Source organism: Epinephelus moara, chromosome 13, assembly GCF_006386435.1.
Source record: "Epinephelus moara isolate mb chromosome 13, YSFRI_EMoa_1.0, whole genome shotgun sequence".
Classification (NCBI taxonomy): domain Eukaryota; kingdom Metazoa; phylum Chordata; class Actinopteri; order Perciformes; family Serranidae; genus Epinephelus; species Epinephelus moara.
This window is the reverse complement of record NC_065518.1, coordinates 8,946,268-8,964,103: the sequence shown is the minus strand read 5'-3', so window position 1 is coordinate 8,964,103 and position 17,836 is coordinate 8,946,268. Positions and strand designations below refer to the sequence as shown.

At 43.0% G+C, this 17,836-nt stretch overlaps 1 protein-coding gene across 1 annotated transcript in view; it reads left to right on the top strand.

Moving 5' to 3' along the window:
• sdk2b (sidekick cell adhesion molecule 2b) overlaps positions 1–17,836 on the top strand; it is a 454,891-nt gene that overhangs the window by 342,310 nt on the left and 94,745 nt on the right. Inside the window, exon 5 of the mRNA XM_050059698.1 lies at positions 14,740–14,873. Coding sequence (XP_049915655.1) covers positions 14,740–14,873 — 134 coding nt within the window. The remainder of the gene's footprint in view (positions 1–14,739; positions 14,874–17,836) is intronic.

The window sequence follows — 17,836 nt, the reverse complement described above, 5'->3', positions numbered from 1 at the left end:
TAGCCTCAGTTTCCTGTTGTTAGCTGACAGGAGTGGCACCTGGTGTGGTCTTCTGCTGCTGTAGCCCATCTGCTTCAAGGTTGGACAAGGTGTTGCTTCAGAGATGGTCTTCTGGCCCGTCTGGCACCAACAACCATGCCGTCAAAGTCACTTAAATCACCTTTCTTCCCCATTCTGATGCTTGGTTTGAGCTTCAGTGGTAAACTCAGAGCAAATATTTATGTCTGCTTTACTTTGATTTTAAACACCTGCGAAACAGACATCAGCCTCAGTTTTACCAAGATGGTGAAGATGGATACCTGCTGCACATCACCATGTTGGCCTTGTGCTAGCCCTCAGGCTCACGGATGTCATCTCACATGTAGTATAGTGTGAACACAGCACACTGCCCAGGCCCTGCATGTGTAAAGGAAACCCACAGAAACTTAGTGAATACTTCATTTTTGCTTCCCTGCTGCCAGTTTCCCCTCTGGCAAGGCAGCGTCTCACTGTGGCACTGTGACTGCTCTCTCTTTGCCATGTGGCCTCTGCAGCTGTTGTTCTTGGCGAAGGCAAAGACTCCTGCACCGTCTCTCACAGTACACCCATAAACTTACGGATTCACTTATGTTGCTCTCTGACGGTCTTCTTGTTCACTGTCCAGGTTCAAGACATTGTGTCCTCGTTTGACTCGATGCTGAAACGTGCAGCTAAGCATCGGTCTCGCTGCCCTGCGATGGATCCGTTCAACCTGGGCTCTTGCGTCTTTGTTGTGTTGTGATGTAGAGCAGGATGCAAGGAGAAAAAGAACTTATTTAACACTAACAGTCATTATTCTTCCCTTATTGAATGGGAATGCATTTGGCAGGGTCTTTTCCATTCAGCTGCTGTGATTTGTTGTGTTATTTTGGAGACTTAATGTGGTGTATAATCAGAGGCTCCTTCAGTAAACACATTTGCCAGGAATTGCAGGGCTGCTGGCGAGAAGGTGAGTCTGCCGCTGGATACAGCCGAGCCTGTCCTCTCACTATTTCAACACTGACAACAACTCACTGCGCTCTACCTGCTTTTCTCTCCCAGAAACTTTCTATTGACACTCAGGCATGGATTTATCTGCATTACACTGAAAACAACCTTGTAGAGGTGTCCGTTAAGACAGAACACAGAGGAGCCTGACCTGGACGAGTCAGTGGGAGGACATCCCTGACACACACACGCACACACTGCAATTCCTTTGAGTAATCTGCTGTAGCCACTGATCAATTAATGGCCCCTGCCTGTGATGTTCAGGTCCTGTCAGTCTGCTATGGATTCCCCATTAGTCACCAGGGCCAGTGAATAGCCTGGCCCTTTCTCTGCATTTCCCTTTGACCAACTGGCCAGCATCAGTCATGAACCCAGCAGTCTGCAGGTCAGAAGGGAAGAGATGTCAAGGAGAGGCGGCTCTAACATCAGAGAGCAGCACACCATCATGCACATGGATGTAGGGACGAATAAACACATTTATACAGCAGTTAGTTCCGGCCCTGCAATCTGATTGGTCGAGAGACAGTAAAACCGTGACGATATTGGAGTACAACATCACGGTTATTTCACTCTGTATGTATCACTCCGCCTCACAGCTGATTGCAATCAACAATCAAATCAAAACTGACGGTTAGTGTCAGTTAGGTCAGCAGTTGCGTTGTAGGCTAATTAATTCATCCACTGTCAAACAGCCAAAAATATGGATTTATTTCCTAAAATAAGTTTTGAATTGAACTATGAATGGTCATCAGAGGAAGATGAGGGAGAGGAGAAGCTGAATCCATCTGAGCACACATCCAGGTTTGTCAGTGTTTCATCAGCGGAACTCAATGACTTGGAGAAAAGCAACATACTGTCAGATCAGAAGGCAGAGTCGGCTGTGCCTGTGAAGCGACAGTCCACCATGCAGTCACCAGAGACTTATTTCACCGGCTGCACAATTAATGGAAACGTGCAGATAAATGTGTGTAAAGAGTAAGTGCCTGGAGCACCATGTCTGTGTTACATAGCAACGGTGACAGCGGAGTCCTGAGGGAACTATTTTTGTTGGCGGAAGACAAATAAAATGCTTAAATTATCTATTTTGTCCTCATTTTTCAACATTTCTGAATCAGCCTTGCTTATTTAACTGTTGAACTGTTGTATAAAAGCAATATCACACTCGAGCTCGTGATGTTGTACTGTGATATCGTCACGGCTGTGATTGTCTTCGGCACTCGGCCGATATCACAGTACAACATCACTCCCTCTCGTGTGATATTGCTTAAGTATATGGAGCTGCAACTAACGATATTTGTTTTCTTAACATTGATTCATTGATTATTTACTTGATTAATCCATCACAGCCCTTAAAGACACGTCCTCAAATTGCATGTTTTGTCCAGCCAACAGTCAAACACCCAGATGTTCAGTATTTGCGCTTTTTTATTTCGTCTTTACGTAAAGCACTCAGACTGCTTTAATTTGTGTGGTCAATAAACGGTCTCCTCCCTCATTAAAAGAGTTGAGCTCACTGGGCTCAGATAATGGGAGGACAACTTCGAAGACCAACAGTTTCAGAGGTGACTGAGTTTGACGGATCTGCCTTCCCTATCAGAACAACAAACTTTTGGAGCTCAGTACCAAGTTATATAGACATATACAGTATAAGAGAGTGCTGCAGCTATACTGATTTTAAATCCAACGTTTAATCACAGCTAAAACCAACCCAATCATGTACCCGTCACACATTAACACAAACACTTGATGTGTTTTAATTTTGTGAATTGTTGTTGTTGTGGTGCCTTAATGTTTGTGAAGTCTTGTTGTTGGTGTAATTGTGTTTTTATGTGACAGTTTTCTCAACAGAGATGTTTTTCTCAGTTTCCAGTCGAGGAACTACAGGTGTTAAATTCAGATCAGATTCCTTTTATTGTCATTTTTATGATAAAACATAAAAGCAAAATACTGTTTCATGTCTTAAACCAGCAAATTTAAAAGTTCTCAGTGCAGTAAAATTATTAAAATAATAAAAAAATAAATGAATAACTCTAAAATAGAAGCTACTGAAAAGGCCAATAAAGTGCGGTCAAAAGACTACGTGGGTTCATGTGTGCCACAGTTCAACGGTCTGATCGCTGAAGGATAAAAACTGTTCCTCAGATGTGCTGTCCTGCAGCGGATGCTCCTGAACTGTCTCCCTGACGGCAGGAGAGAGTAGAAACTGTGGGAGGGATGAGAGGAGTCCAACAATTGCAAGTTGGCTCATGGCTGACTCTGGTGCAGCTTAGAAGCCGTGCTTTGTGCCTGTCCAATAACTAAATAAAATAAATAAATAAATAAAATGATATGGTGCTATACAAATACACTTGAATTGAATTTGATTGAAAAGTGAAATGTGCCAGGTGTTGGGTTAGGCTATCTACGGAAGCCCATTTGAGGCAAAGAAAAAAGTAATGTTTTGGTATTTGCACCAAAACCCAAGTGGCACCAATATTAAATGTTCATATGTGTCCATAGATGTGAAGATTAGGGCTGCAACTAGGTCAAAATAGGTGTAGCCTCCTGGTGCAGTTTCTTAAACACAGTGGGCCTCATGCAGGAGGTGATACACGAACAGATTTCCTTTTATTTTTGTTTATCTTGGATTTGTTCGTATTTTGATAGTATCCGTAGACTTTTGGGATTCACCAATGTTAATTATATTTGCTTCTCTCTTAGGTAAGAGAAAATTTTATGAGTGGTTGAGAGCACTCCGCCAAGATAAAAGAAAAATATCTTGTTTTTACAGTCCGGAAATAGTTTGCCTAACGCAAGGAAACTCAAGTTTTAAATTTGAGGAACATCAAAAAAGTATGAATTTCATTTAATCTAATTTAGATTATTACATTTTTTTTAGACTAATTATAATTGTTTGATCATTAAATTGTTGGACTTAAGAGACACTATTGGTCAATTTATCCCAATTAAAACGTTAAAAACCTCTTTTTTCATGTCAAACCATTTGTTTTCATTTCAGTTACACCTGAGACAGCATGCATAGCTTCACAAAGACTTTGCTCTTGCTGGGTTTTTTAATTACCTCTAACACCAGTACTGACACTTTTGAAAATCATATCACTTTAAGCTTTTTGAACAGTATGTTGATTTCACTTCTGGCGAAGTTCTTAAAGCCTTTTTGTTTTTTAGTCTCCAATTATCGGCACGTCTTTCCACGCAGCACAACACAACCCTTAATACAGTGTTTGAGGGTGTTACCCTGCTAATAGGTGACACAATAGGTGAGAGCAGACTTGGCTGGTGAAGAACGTTTGGTGCATCGGGAGCTGACTTCTACTTTTTCTCCTGACAGAAAATATGAGATGTAAGAGAACGTTGCTGCATGAGGCCCAAAGTTCTCTCTCTTTTTAAATCGCTCAGACCAGCCTATGAAAAACTTTGAAATTGTCCTCTCCCAGGCTCACTGCCAATTCTTCTACTTTTCCTCCTCACCAAGGGCCTGCTCAAAGGGGCATTATGTGACCGGGCATTATCAATCCACTTGACGAGGGCGGCTTCAACCACAGGTGCTTTCCCAATGCGCATTCGTTTTCTGTCTCCATCACTAGCAGCCATGACTAGCAGCCATAAGCTGCAGGAGACTGTGTTTTTCATTGAGAGAAAATGACTTCTTTGTTTTTTTAACGGGCACACAGTGTTGGCCTCAGGTAGCCAGCTGGAAGCAGACGAGTCACTGTGAGGCAAAATATCACGGAAGTTAAGTGAAAAAAAAAGAGATCAACATTTTTTTTACATTCGTTTCATATGTTATCATGTATGAAAACTGTAAGTGGAATACTTAATTACTATTAGGGCTGCCCCCTAATAGTCGACCAAACGTTAGTCGACCAGAAAGGTCATTAATTGGAAGATTTCATGGGTCGCTTAGTTGCAGGAAAAAAGAAACAAACAAACATGAAACTCTATTAGGAGCTGCACCTTGTCAAAAAAAATCAGAACCTATATGACTGGACCATGTGGGAATTTAATTTGAAAGGACAGACACAGGAAGTGACCACGCTCAGCAGTCAGACAGGAGTCAGGTTACAAACCAGTCACAGCCCACAGATATCTTTCCCTTCTTCTGTAAATATTCAGTCTGATAAATACAGAAAAGTTGATCATGTTAGTGCAGGGCTACCCAGAGCTTTACATCTGTCCCACAGACGATAGGTCTACACACTTATAAACGACGCAGCATGTGTACGGCCTCTAATTTCCAGGGCTGGTACCTGCGGTTATTCCACAGGCTAGTTAATAACATGTCGGGCAGGAAATCCAAAGTGTGGGATCATTTTGAGAAGGTGAAGGACGAACCCAAGGTGATATGTAAACTCATCTTCATTGGTCGACTACAAACATGACGTATCATCTGAAACATGGAAGTAGCTACATGCCCATTAGCCCACAGCGTCATTAACAGGCGGCTCGCTCAGTGTGTGACGTGCACTTGTAGATAAAATATAGGCCTATATTAATGAAGGTTCATTAGTACGGTTTTGTATTTCTCTGTAATGTAGCACAGTGTTAACAATGTTACTGATACTATTCTTTCTCACACCTTCAACTCAAACCATTGTGTTGCCCCGCCCACAATATATCATTTAATAATTAAATTCATATCATAAACATGCGGACGACTAGTCGACTAATGGCCCTAAATGACGACTATTGGATGACTAGGAAAATTCTCAGTTGGGGGCAGCCCTAATTACCAAAAGCAGATATTTATTAACAGTCAATATTCTGTTGATTTACTAATTATTAATCAATTAGTCATTTCAGTTCTGCTGTAGATAGATGTATCATTGGACTGACCGGATGGATGGGTTCAGGAATAGCCTGCTGTGTTTGGTTTCGTAAACACTTGGGTCCCTCGACATATCAAGGCTGATCAGAATTGGCCTTGAGTTCCTTTAGATGTCACTATTTGACCTTGCGGGGTATTCGGGACATCCGTTTTATCTTTACCATTTTCTGAACACTCAACCAACCGCAAGCAACAGGGGAGCAGACCGCGAACAGTGAGCCACAAATCTCTAGTTTATGCCCCCGGTGTGAAAACAAGTGGCTGTTTTCATGAGCAACACTCCCCTAACTCTTCTCATCTCTCTCACTCCTCCATCTCTCCATCCCCAGGAGCTGTGGCTTTTTCATCACAGGTCTGTTGAGCAGTAGGGCATGCAGCCCGCTGCTCGCTCTCACTCTTCTGCCTCTCTGTGGCTTTATTCCGCCTTCATCCGTCTACTGGCTGCAGTTTGACTCATACTGTAGCCAGCCATGTGAGCTGCTTGATCCCGTCGACTGCTCTCACTCTCTCCTGGGGGAGGCCGGCAGCCGACCGGGGCCATTTGTCTGCATGTAATGGAGGTCTGAGGCTGCGGAGCGAGGTTAGGCCCCTCACGGCCTGGCGGAGAGGGACAGCCACGACAGATGCCAAAACACTCCCGAGCGTGTGCGCGTGTGTTAGAACAGGCACGGCTCTGTCACACTGCGTCAGTACTGGATTAACACGATAAGATATGCACACAGACTGACAGTCAGCGGTTGAGATACAAAGATGTGCTTTTAAGCTCGATATTCAAAGGCAGAGTCCAGAGACGATGCATTCTTAAATAAGGAGCCTGGATCGTTGTTTATTTAATTTACTTGTAATGTAATTTATTAGTATTAATGAAAATTAGAGAAGGGAAACAGCTAGCGGCAAATGAAACATGTAAACTGCCATCTCTCTATTTCAATCAGACATAAATCCTCATCATCATTATTGATTAAAGTGCTGTGGAATTATTATCAGGCTGGCAGTCACTGAAAAAACCACCCTTGACGCTAAACATAAATAAATTGATCCAGAAGAAATTAATTGCATGTAAGACTAGTACTGCTTCTCGCTGCGAGCAAAGCTGGGATTGCACACAAAGCTGCACAGTTGGCCAAGATGTTTGTGAGCAGCTGTCCAGCCTGCCAGGCTCTCTCGTGGACCGCAGCTCTTTCTGGAGAATAATAATGGAAAAGGAAATTGGGTTGGAATAAAAAAGAGAGAGTATTCAAAGATGCAGGAATAAACATAAAAACCAGACGGAGGCGGAGGCATGTTCACACATATCTGATTTGTCCAAATTTCTCAGCTCTGTGGCTTGATAAATCCCCGCACTGTGCCGGGTACGTGGCAAGCCGTCGCTACAAGGAAGCCTCAGACAGCTGCTCACACACCACTGAGAGACTGGGGAGTTTAATAAGGATGACCAAAATGCATTTAGAGCGAGAATGAGATAGATTTAAAAAAAAAAAAAAAAAAAAAAGCAACACGCTAAAACAAGAAATTACTTCAGGAAGCTGGTAAAAAAAAAAAAAAAAAGAACAATTCCATTACCTGTTTTAACCAAAGTCTTATCTCCCTCTCCCTGCTCCCTTGATATACATGTAAAGCCATTCAGGATAATTGGCTTACTTTTAATTTCTTCCTGCATCATGTGGTCTTTGATCCCTGAGGACCGGTGAGCGCGAGGAGCAGTTAGATCTGCTGAACACGCTGTGTAACGAAGTCTTGTGTGACCCCCACTGCAGCAGCCCTGATTACAGGTGGAGGGAGAGAATGCTCAGCAGGGAAGCACATTAAAATCAACTAGCCGGGGGAAAAATTGCCGACTGCTCCCACTAACATTGACGAAATCAGGACTTGGTGTGGATGACGGTAAAATATTAGTTGAAACTTATTTTGTCAGGTGGTTGGGCGGGGTTATCGAGTAGTGGGGGAAAAAGAAACAGAGAAAAAGTTTGCAAGATCACCTCATACAGTGCTGGACATTATCAGAGACAATAGGCTGTCTCCTCCAGGTTGTTTCAAGCTCCGCCTCCTGTAACTTAGCAGCAACCCCAGTGATGTTGATGGGTTGTTAGTTCCATGATCCACAGGTGATAATTTGAGTGTCTGCTGCACGATCATGGCCAAAACGATAATCTCAATTATTTTAACCAATATTAAAATCACAAATATTTATCGCAGTTATTCATTGATTTTAGGGACAAAATATTTGTATTGCACTCTCATATTTAAATATACAGAGCACTGCTTTCACTTTCATGTTGCACGACGTTACTACTACTGTACAAATCTTTGCGTCAGAATAAGTACGCTCCTTATTCACTCAGTGCATCTCCCAGAAACAAAAATAAATAAAATTAGTCCATACCCATTGAGTACAGCATAGCATACCATGACTTAGTCATACCAAAACTTAGAAAAAAACAACAACATTGGTCCACAGGGGGAGCCACAGCGATCGGTCGCATTTTAGCCATTTTTAATCATTTGTCTGGTGTTATAGCGCCACCCAGTTGCCAATTAGAGTTAAATTTCTCCAGTCACCTTGAGGCGTCCTGTTCTACATATCTACCAAGTTTAGTAAAAATCCATATGGCGGTTAGGCCTAGATAAGAAATGAGCTCTCTAGCGCCCCCATTTTGTTTGATGGGGTCAATAATGGAGGGGTCCCCTCAGATTATGTGTGGTCATATGCCTACAAAGTTGCGTGGTGATGGGTGAAACCCTTGAGATGTTATACACCTTTATGTGATGAGCCACGCCCTCCGCAATATTCATTGCCTTATAGAAGCTCAGTTTTAGTAAGTTTTCCAACTTTTGCCAAGAGGGAACTTTAGATATTGGTCCCTAGATTATGTTCACCCAGTTTCATGCAGATCGCTCAAACTTCCTAGGAAGAGATCAATTTTAAGTGTTTTTAAAAAAAATTCAAAATGGCGGAAAATCTATATAAGCGGAAGTTATGGGTTCTTGAGGCAAATTTGTTCCTCATGAGGAGAGGCATCTCTGTGCATAGTTTCATGTCTCTACGACATACGGGGCATGAGATATGCCCATTCAAAGTTTGCAATTTCAGTCGTTGCTATAGCGCCCCCCTTTGGCCAATTGATGTAATATTGCTTCATTGGCATCCTCCCATGACCCTCTACCACTGTGCCAAATTTCACATGGATTGACCAAGTCAGTGAGGAGAAAAACGTGGAACAGACACACACACACACACACAGTGTTTTCGTCATTATATACTGTGGTAAGATTGTATTTAAAATATAAGCTCAGTGTGTAAGGCCTTTTGGGAGCTGGATAGATACGGTGACGCGCTGTACAGCATCGCTGATATGAATATCTCTGATGACGCTAAGTAAGGACAGGGATTCACTTTCAAGGTACCGTGAGTGACGTTATTCCAAACAATGGATCCCCAGAAGTGGAGGCTGGCTGTTAGGAAGTGCTTGGTTTGATTTGCATCTAGGTTTTCTATGAGCGGAGCATGAATGTGTTTTGCGTGCTACCCACGGAGGGAGATAGTAGGTGTTAGCAGTTAGCGGCTGACTCAAAGGAGAACAGTGGCCAAAAATGGCAAATTGGGAAAAAATTAGGTTGGTGAGCTTCTTACCCTCCGAGCAGAGGAAGAGATCAGCCGCCATATAACAGACATAGTAACTGATTGTTGTTGTCATGTTAATACCATTGTTATTGTTTATAAAGAGCTGCCGACACACATGTTATATGTCACACTAGAGGCTTATACAGGGTTACATGTCACGCCTCTTTTGATTTTGTGATGCGGAGCGGCAGGAAGCCACGGTCATTTGGCTCTGTGTAAAAATGCAAAGGAGGCATGAAGAAGGAACTTTTGGTGGCCCTGTGACCTCTGTGTTAAAAGGGCTTCTGTTTTTAACACGTATTTGTTGTTTACAATGTAGCAATATCAAAGAAAGAAAAAGGGCGCATCCCCTTTACACATCGATCAAGGGTTTACCGCTTCCTTTCAGATTTTAATGCAGCAGGAGCACAGGACGCATACCTACCAGCATCACTGACTACCCTGTATTTTCATCTTCAAGAGTTTCTTAAGCGACAGGTAAAGAAGTTAAGCCCAGGATTGTGTTCCCGTTTTAGAAAGGTCCCAGGAAGCCACCTGGGATTCATTCAGCGCTTTGGACACTTCCGTTCTGCCCACATCCCCGAAGGGATCCATAATTCATGGCTGTGCGTCCAGGATGTCACCGCTCCAGCAAGCTAGCATTAAATATTTACCGCAGATCATAAGCTGCAGCCATCGAGGCCTGCCAGTCCCTTTAGGAAAACTGTTTTCAGTCGCAGCATGCACGGAGAATCCCAAATGAGCCCAGTGGCTGGGACTGCTCTGAGAAATCAGTCAGGAAGATGGATCCCATAAGTTATCACACAGTAAATGCTAACAGCACAGGTAGCTATATGCATTAAATCCCTCTCTGTGCTGTGTCCACTGCTTTCCCTCCACGCCTCTCTGGAGCTACAATATGAGTGCAAGGAGGTTTTTTTAAATGTGTTCACACCTGTATGTATTTTCAGTGATTGGGAGTATTTTTATCCCTATTTGAATCCTTTCTTTTCCTCAGTCTCTCATCAGCTCTGTCGCTCCCTTAACAAGGCACAGCAGGTACTTAGATCCCCCTACTGATGAGATGAAGGTCAGGTTGGAAGAACAAGTGGATGGAGAAGTGGAGCGGGTTAGTTTGGAGGAGGAGAGAAAGAGGAGGTCATCAGCTGTGAAACAGGAACACGACTTAAACGTACACGACGGTTATAGTTTTACACTCGTGTGCAACAAGCAGCGAGAATTAATGTGCTTCTACAGAAAAAATAAATCTTGTCGCGATCAAAGACTTTTTTTGTTATTGATTTCTAAGATGGCTGTTATTCCTGATGTTGTGCTACCAATAGCTCTGGGAACTTGAAAGAAAACGTCAAAGAGAAAATCACAGTGAAATGTCACAGAGTGCAGAAGGTGGGTAGGCGCGACAACCATTTGAATGATATTGATTGGTTTCACCGACAGTAGTATTTTTCTGAAAGACCGAGCTTCCTGATTGGTCAGTGACTCAAACTCTCTTTTGTGTCCTGATGTGAGGGATGTGTGCTTTAGTGCGGAACTATGTCTGTGTCTTTACAGGCCTGGTTCGTGTTTTGTGACCCTGGGATGAGGCGTTTTTAGAGGTAGCTCAAACTCTGGGTCAGTTACTGTTGTAACTGTCATCTCCCTCTCACAGAGCCCGTCATGCTGTTTCATTTCCTCATTTATTCAGTCCGTATTAAAGGGATAGAAGCAGTAGAGATCTACTGTATGTCTGAATGTAAATATTAGCTCAGAATAAAACCTCTGCATGTCCTTATTTACATATAAAACACTGTGACTTTGTGCACAGGAGACAGCTGTCAGTTTGTCAGAGCAGTTCCACTAAAACGTTTATTGCACATAATGTGTAATCTTAGTATAAATTGTAAAATCAGTATGAAGCTGTAGACACATGGGATTAAATGAATAATTATCTCTATCACTCACGATGTCATTTGTCACACTGATGGAAGATAATTCCTATAATATTGGGGATTATGTGTTAATATATCTGAGTGGTGCAGAATGTAGTTTGAAAGTGAGTTTTCTTTAAAAAGGCAGTTTATTGTCTGAACCTCTTTCAACAGCATTTCAGTGGCAATTTCTAATTCTGGATAGTTTGGTAGTTGTAGGTTTTCTACGCCTTGAGTAAATGCGAATGCCACAGCACTTTCCCTTTGTTTTCTCTGGTCACGTACCACCAATCTCAAAAGTATTTGTGTCTGTCTACTGTATAGACCTTTTTAGTGTTTTTTGTAAACAGTATGATGTTTTTCAGTGGGCGGGGCTTAGCTGGAGGCAAAACAAGTCTCCACAGACATTAGCAGGCGCTAGTTAGCAAGTTCTTTTGGCTTGTTTTAGACAATGGAGGAAGATGATGCAAGCGGTGCGTTCAGAAATACTCATTGAGAGTGCTGGAGCACACTCTGGCACAAACTGGACCATTAGTAAATTCAGAGTACTGTCAGAATGTACCGTTTAGTCATCCAGAGCACCGCACTGTCTGAGTGGCAGAGCGCACTCTGGACACTCTGTTTAGGGAGACGCAGCAGCAGAGCGCCGAGCAGAGTGAACATGTGATTAACTTAACTGTTAGTTGATTCATATAGAAATATAACGCACTGTTTCTTCAACCAGCAGGGCTCTCATTTTAGTGTAGAGCATCAGACTGAATTTACCAATGCACCATGTCAGGTCACTCACTAGTGGGCAATGCAGTTCTTTAGATGTTACTGAATCACTCGAATCAGTTCATTAAAAAGATTTGTTCAAAAGATTTGTTCACCGAATCGTTTAGTGCTTGGCAGGAGGAGCTCTGACTGTGTACTGCGTAGTCCGACTCACTGAATTGATACACGGCTGAGCTGCTGCTGCTGCGTCTGCCCTGCACTGGTGAGTCTCATTACTGGCCAGCCTAACGTTTTAAGTTTGTTTATCTGGAAACTAAGTCTGTTAAAACAATGGGGAGGTGTGTAATTGTGTGGCTTGTGGCTTGTCTCCTGGCTACATTAGCCGTTAGCTTGGAGAAAACGGTCCCTACGAAAGTATCGCTGAGAAGAAATTATTTGAATCACTCAGGGATCGGGGTTATGTCGTTCATCGAGTGATTCGTTCACCGAGTGATTCGTTCACTGAGTGATTCATCACTCCCGGCCTGCACGCTCACTGCTGAGCTCAACTGAACTGAGAAATGAACGAATCAGTTCCAGAAGTGATTCAGTTCAATACGTTCACTCAACAGATTCGTTCTTTTGAATGATTCGTTCATGAATGACACAACACAATCACCACGAGTGTTACTTGAATAAGTAAACACTGACCAACGGGACCAGACTGGGCGACCCGTATGCTCTCACTCAGTGGATGGATGATGTCACAGGAAGCTTTGTGGTCGATTACTATGCCAATCTTACAAAGGAGGACGACACTTGAACGGTTTCCTTCAGTTTGTTTTGATAACGAAGCTAACGTTAGCTAATGCACTAAAAAGTTAGCGTTACAGAGAAATCCAATATTCCTCTTAATCCCTCCCCAGTTTCTGATGAGGTGGACATGATAACCCTTAATACACATAATGTTATTCATCCCTACAACAGGAAATACTTTTTCCCTAACCTGATATGAAGTGTGCGCTGCACATGTGAGCATTTTAGATGATCGCCTCCGTCCAGTCCTTAAGTCTCGTCACATTTAAGTATAATTGTCTTCATTATTGTTCACAGGCAGTGGTGGCTGGTATGTGTTCAAATTTAAGTTTTGAGCCATGACTCCTTCTATTCTGGCTCCCAATAACACAACAAGACCACATTTTAAGACTCCTATGTAGCCTACAGCCCTGTGGTGGAGAGTCATTGTGATGTCGGCCCTAAAAGGGTATAAAGACAGTCAAGTTTTATGAAAAGATCTTTCCAGCAGTGAAACTTCTTAAACTTACTAACACTTTCTCCTGCTCTGATTCTTTTTTCAAGATTTTTGTGCACATATACGTGGACATGGCTGAATATTTCTACCCCCACTGAATTAAAATGGAAGCTCTGCCTTCTACTCACCTGTCGCCATGGTGAATCTTGTGTCTCCATTGATGATGGCATTTTTTCATTCACTGTGCACGAGCAAAACTCAGTTGACTGAACAAACTGATCAGCTGTTCTGGAACCGAAAACCCTGAGTTGTCCATCTCAGGAAGAGACAACTCAGAGCTCGGGGTTAGGCTCAGATTTTTTTTTAATCTGCTTTCTGAAACAGGGCCCTGGTGTTTCACACATCCCAAATGTGTACATTTTTAGAATACATTTTACCTGCTGTGTTGACGAGTTTATTCCCAAATGTAGTGCAGTAGTTGTGTGTCAGGGTAGATAACCAGATATCACTTCTCCACATGACCACATTCAGCATCTGGTGGAATGGATGAAGTTAAGGAGCGAAGGGGGGAGTAGGTCAGAACAGTAGATGGAGGGATAAGGCCGGAGGAAAAGATGTATGTGGAGGAAGGCACCCGCTTGGAACGGGCTATCTACCTCCAGATTGTTGAACAGGCGCAGAAAATAAGAAACTATTGATTGCAAACATAGTCAGGGGGCTGTAACATCAGGCGGCAGAGGGGGAGGGATTTCTCCCTCGCTGGTTGCCACATTGACGAGGGAAAATCCAAAGGAGGACTTGATAGAGACAACAAGACACCAGGTTTTATCCCCTATAGGACGTGTGCTGAAAATGGATAAGTGTTTATTTATTCAGGCATCATTTCAGCAGCCGACGAGGAAGACGCTATTGTTTCCTGCCAAAAGTGTTTGGCTGCCAAGATGCGGGCCACAGGAAACAGAGGGGTACAAATAGCCAATTAAAAGCCCTGGGTTGTTACGCAGGGCTATCATATTTCAGAAGGAGCCATAAGGAGAAGTATGAACAAGGGAGGCTGTCAATATTTCCGCCTTGCTCAGTCAGCACCAACACAGTGTTTACACATTGTAAATCGATATACCTAATGCTGCTTGAACAGTATAATTAAAATGTTAAAATGTTTAATGCCCTTTTCAGCCGTGGGATCAAGTGTGGACAGACAGCCAGACTCCAAACATATTTAGCACTAATTAGGCAGTCGAACCTTTGAAGGCTGAAAATGTATTGTTTTTTCCAAGAAGCTTTCTTTGTACTTGTTAATTTTGAAAGAGCACAGAAAAGTGTTTTTTAAATAGTCACTCTCACTGGATTCATTACACCTATCTTAACTTCTGCTCCTGTTATCTTTTATACTCAAAATGTCTTAAAATGCTTTGTGTTCCCTCCTCAGTGCCATCACTCTGGACAACACCCTGGTTATTCTGTCGACGGTGGCACCAGATGCCGGGCGCTACTACGTCCAAGCGGTGAATGACAAGAATGGAGAGAACAAGACCAGCCAGCCCATCACCTTATCAGTAGAGAGTGAGTAACCACTTACTGTATAATATGCGCACATTCTGTAATCAGCCAGGATAGGTGTGGATGGACTTTAAAATCTTGCAATATCAGTTGTGGAAAGTTGCTGTTACAGTTGTCAGCATAGCCCTGTTTCCACCCAGCAGTACAGTTCAGTTCAGTACGCTCTTTTTTTTTTCCTGTTTCCACTGTGAAAATTTGTGGATGGTACCAATAGAACCGTTCTGTACCATCCCTATTTTTGGTCCCCCATCGTTGGGGTACCTAGCACACAGATCTGGTACTAAAAGGTGGAGCTGTGAACACTGCAGTCTGTTGATTGGTCAATAGAGGACGGTCACTCTGCTCAGGGCTGAGTTGTGGCTGGTTTTGAGGCTCATGTAACCACTGTTCATACTGTGGAGAGTTTTATTAGTAAACTGTAACTATAAAATGAAAGGATGTTTTGCTCCCTCTCACAGCAGCTGGACTGCCGGCAACTTTTAAGGTGGAGTGTTTACTTGTGAAGTTACTCAATGCACGAGATGACGACAAGAATCCATCAGCACACCTTAAATTTCACTGTGACAACTCTGACCGTTACTTTAGCTTTTATATGACATACACTTTTAGTAATGAGTGGATCTTTAAGCGTTTATATATTAATTTCAACCCAATCCTCACTCTGAGAAAAATAAAAAGTGTCGTGGAGCGTTGATCCTGTGGGCTCCAGCAACACTAAACCCCTGAGCTTGCCTGAGAAGGACTAAATGCACAAACCTGCTATTTTTAAATATCCCATGGAGAGAGACTCTCACTGCAGCCTGTTTTATTTTGTTCTGAAAATGTCGGCATGCAGCCTCGTTCTGTGGACGATAAACCAGGTGCAGACTGATAAAGGAGGAAATACAGTGAGTGCTGGACGGAGCAGTGAGTGACAACAACCCCGCCCACACTTAAGAGTACTGTTTGTGGTGGAAACACTAGGGTCTAGGTACCATGTCTGAAGGGTTACTGTTGGTTCCAAAGGTACCATACTGAAAGTGTTTGGTGGAAACGGGGCTCATGTGTTTTAAATGTAAAATCTTCATTTGTAATATAACTAGTAATAATAGTAGAGGCGGCTGTGGCTCAGAGGTAGAGCGGGTCGTCCACATATCGGAAGAGCAGTGGTTCGATCCTCTGCTCCTGCAGTCCATGCATCAGCGCATCCTTGGGCAAGATACTGAACCCCAAATTGCTCCCGGTGGCTGTTCCATCGGTGTGTGAATGCGTGTGAATGGTTAATGATTAGCAGGTGGCACCATGTATGGTAACCTCGGCTACGAGTGTGTGATTGTGTGTGTGAATGGGTGGATGAGACCTGTAGTGTAAAAAAGCACTATGTAAATGCAGTCCATAAAAAGCACAGTATTTCCCTCTCAAATGTAGTGAGACACAGGGTGCCATTATGCAGATGATACTAGTGCGTTTTCACCAAAGTGAAATTTAGAATGAAGGTCTACTTTAACATTGTCGTACTCTGAGATTTGACTGTCCCTGCCACCTCCCTGCGACATCTAAATAGCTCAACCTTTATGATCAGATTTCATTTCCCTGCACTGAAGTGTATCTGTGTCCATATTTACACATTGTCGCAGACACACACACACACACGGGAAGAGAAAGCTACGGGAGCGGGGACACAGACACACTGTTCTGCTGCCAAGTAGTTCTTAATATTCACCAGCATCTTGAGCTGCCACGACGAAAAACACAAGATACACAAATCAAACCAATTTGGTTGGCTTCAGCTCAGCAGAGTGAATTATAAGAGGAAAGCTAACAGACAGCATCTTATGACATGCTAGACTGGAGTTTAGTATGGATGTGAATGAGGAGGATGTGGATAACATATTACAGTTGACAACACAAGGGAGCAGAAATAGGCTGTGGTACATATGGAGAACAGTGGCAGGGTTGATTATACTGGCGCAGGACCACACACGCACACATGCACACAGATTCAGGTTAGATCGAAGGCCTAGTGGGAGGTCTCAACTTGGCAGGTCTCAGGGAATCGTGCCAAGCATTTACATGAACATTACACACATGTTCCACATATGCACACACACACATTGACGCACAGGCTGCTGGGAGAGCCAGTGCTGCGAGTTGTGTGTGTTGGAGTCAGTGCTTGGGTTTTACTGTATGTGCACGTTTATCTGTCAGTATCTGCTACAGCAGCTGTTCCTGCAGCGACGCCTCTGACGATGCATTTCCCAGGAGCTTTCCTGGCTCCGACAGCCTGAGACTTGGAGAGAGCGAAGGTCAAGGAGAACTCTGAGGAGACGAGTGTTGCTCATGTTACGGTTTCCATACTCTGGACGAAGTTTTAAAACTTAATCCTAACTTCAACAAGATGAAGAAATTATCAGTATCACTTTTGTGCATTAAGTACAGAGCTGGAGTTTAGCTTAGCTTAGCATAAAGCCATTCATTCTAACCAGAGCTATATCTATATATCTAATTTGAAAGGTCAGACACAGGAAGTGTCCACGCTCAGCAGTCAGACAGGAGTCAGGTTAATTTCCAGGGCTGGTACCTGCGGTTATTCCACAGGCTAGTTAATAACATGTCGGGCAGGAAATCCAAAGTGTGGGATCATTTTGAGAAGGTGAAGGACGAACCCAAGGTGATATGTAAACTCATCTTCATTGGTCGACTACAAACATGACGTATCATCTGAAACATGGAAGTAGCTACATGCCCATTAGCCCACAGCGTCATTAACAGGCGGCTCGCTCAGTGTGTGACGTGCACTTGTAGATAAAATATAGGCCTATATTAATGAAGGCTCATTAGTACGGTTTTGTATTTCTCTGTAATGTAGCACAGTGTTAACAATGTTACTGATACTATTCTTTCTCACACTTTTAACTCAAACCACCAAAATACATAATTTAATAATTAAATTAATATCGTAAATATGTGGGCGACTAGTCGACTAA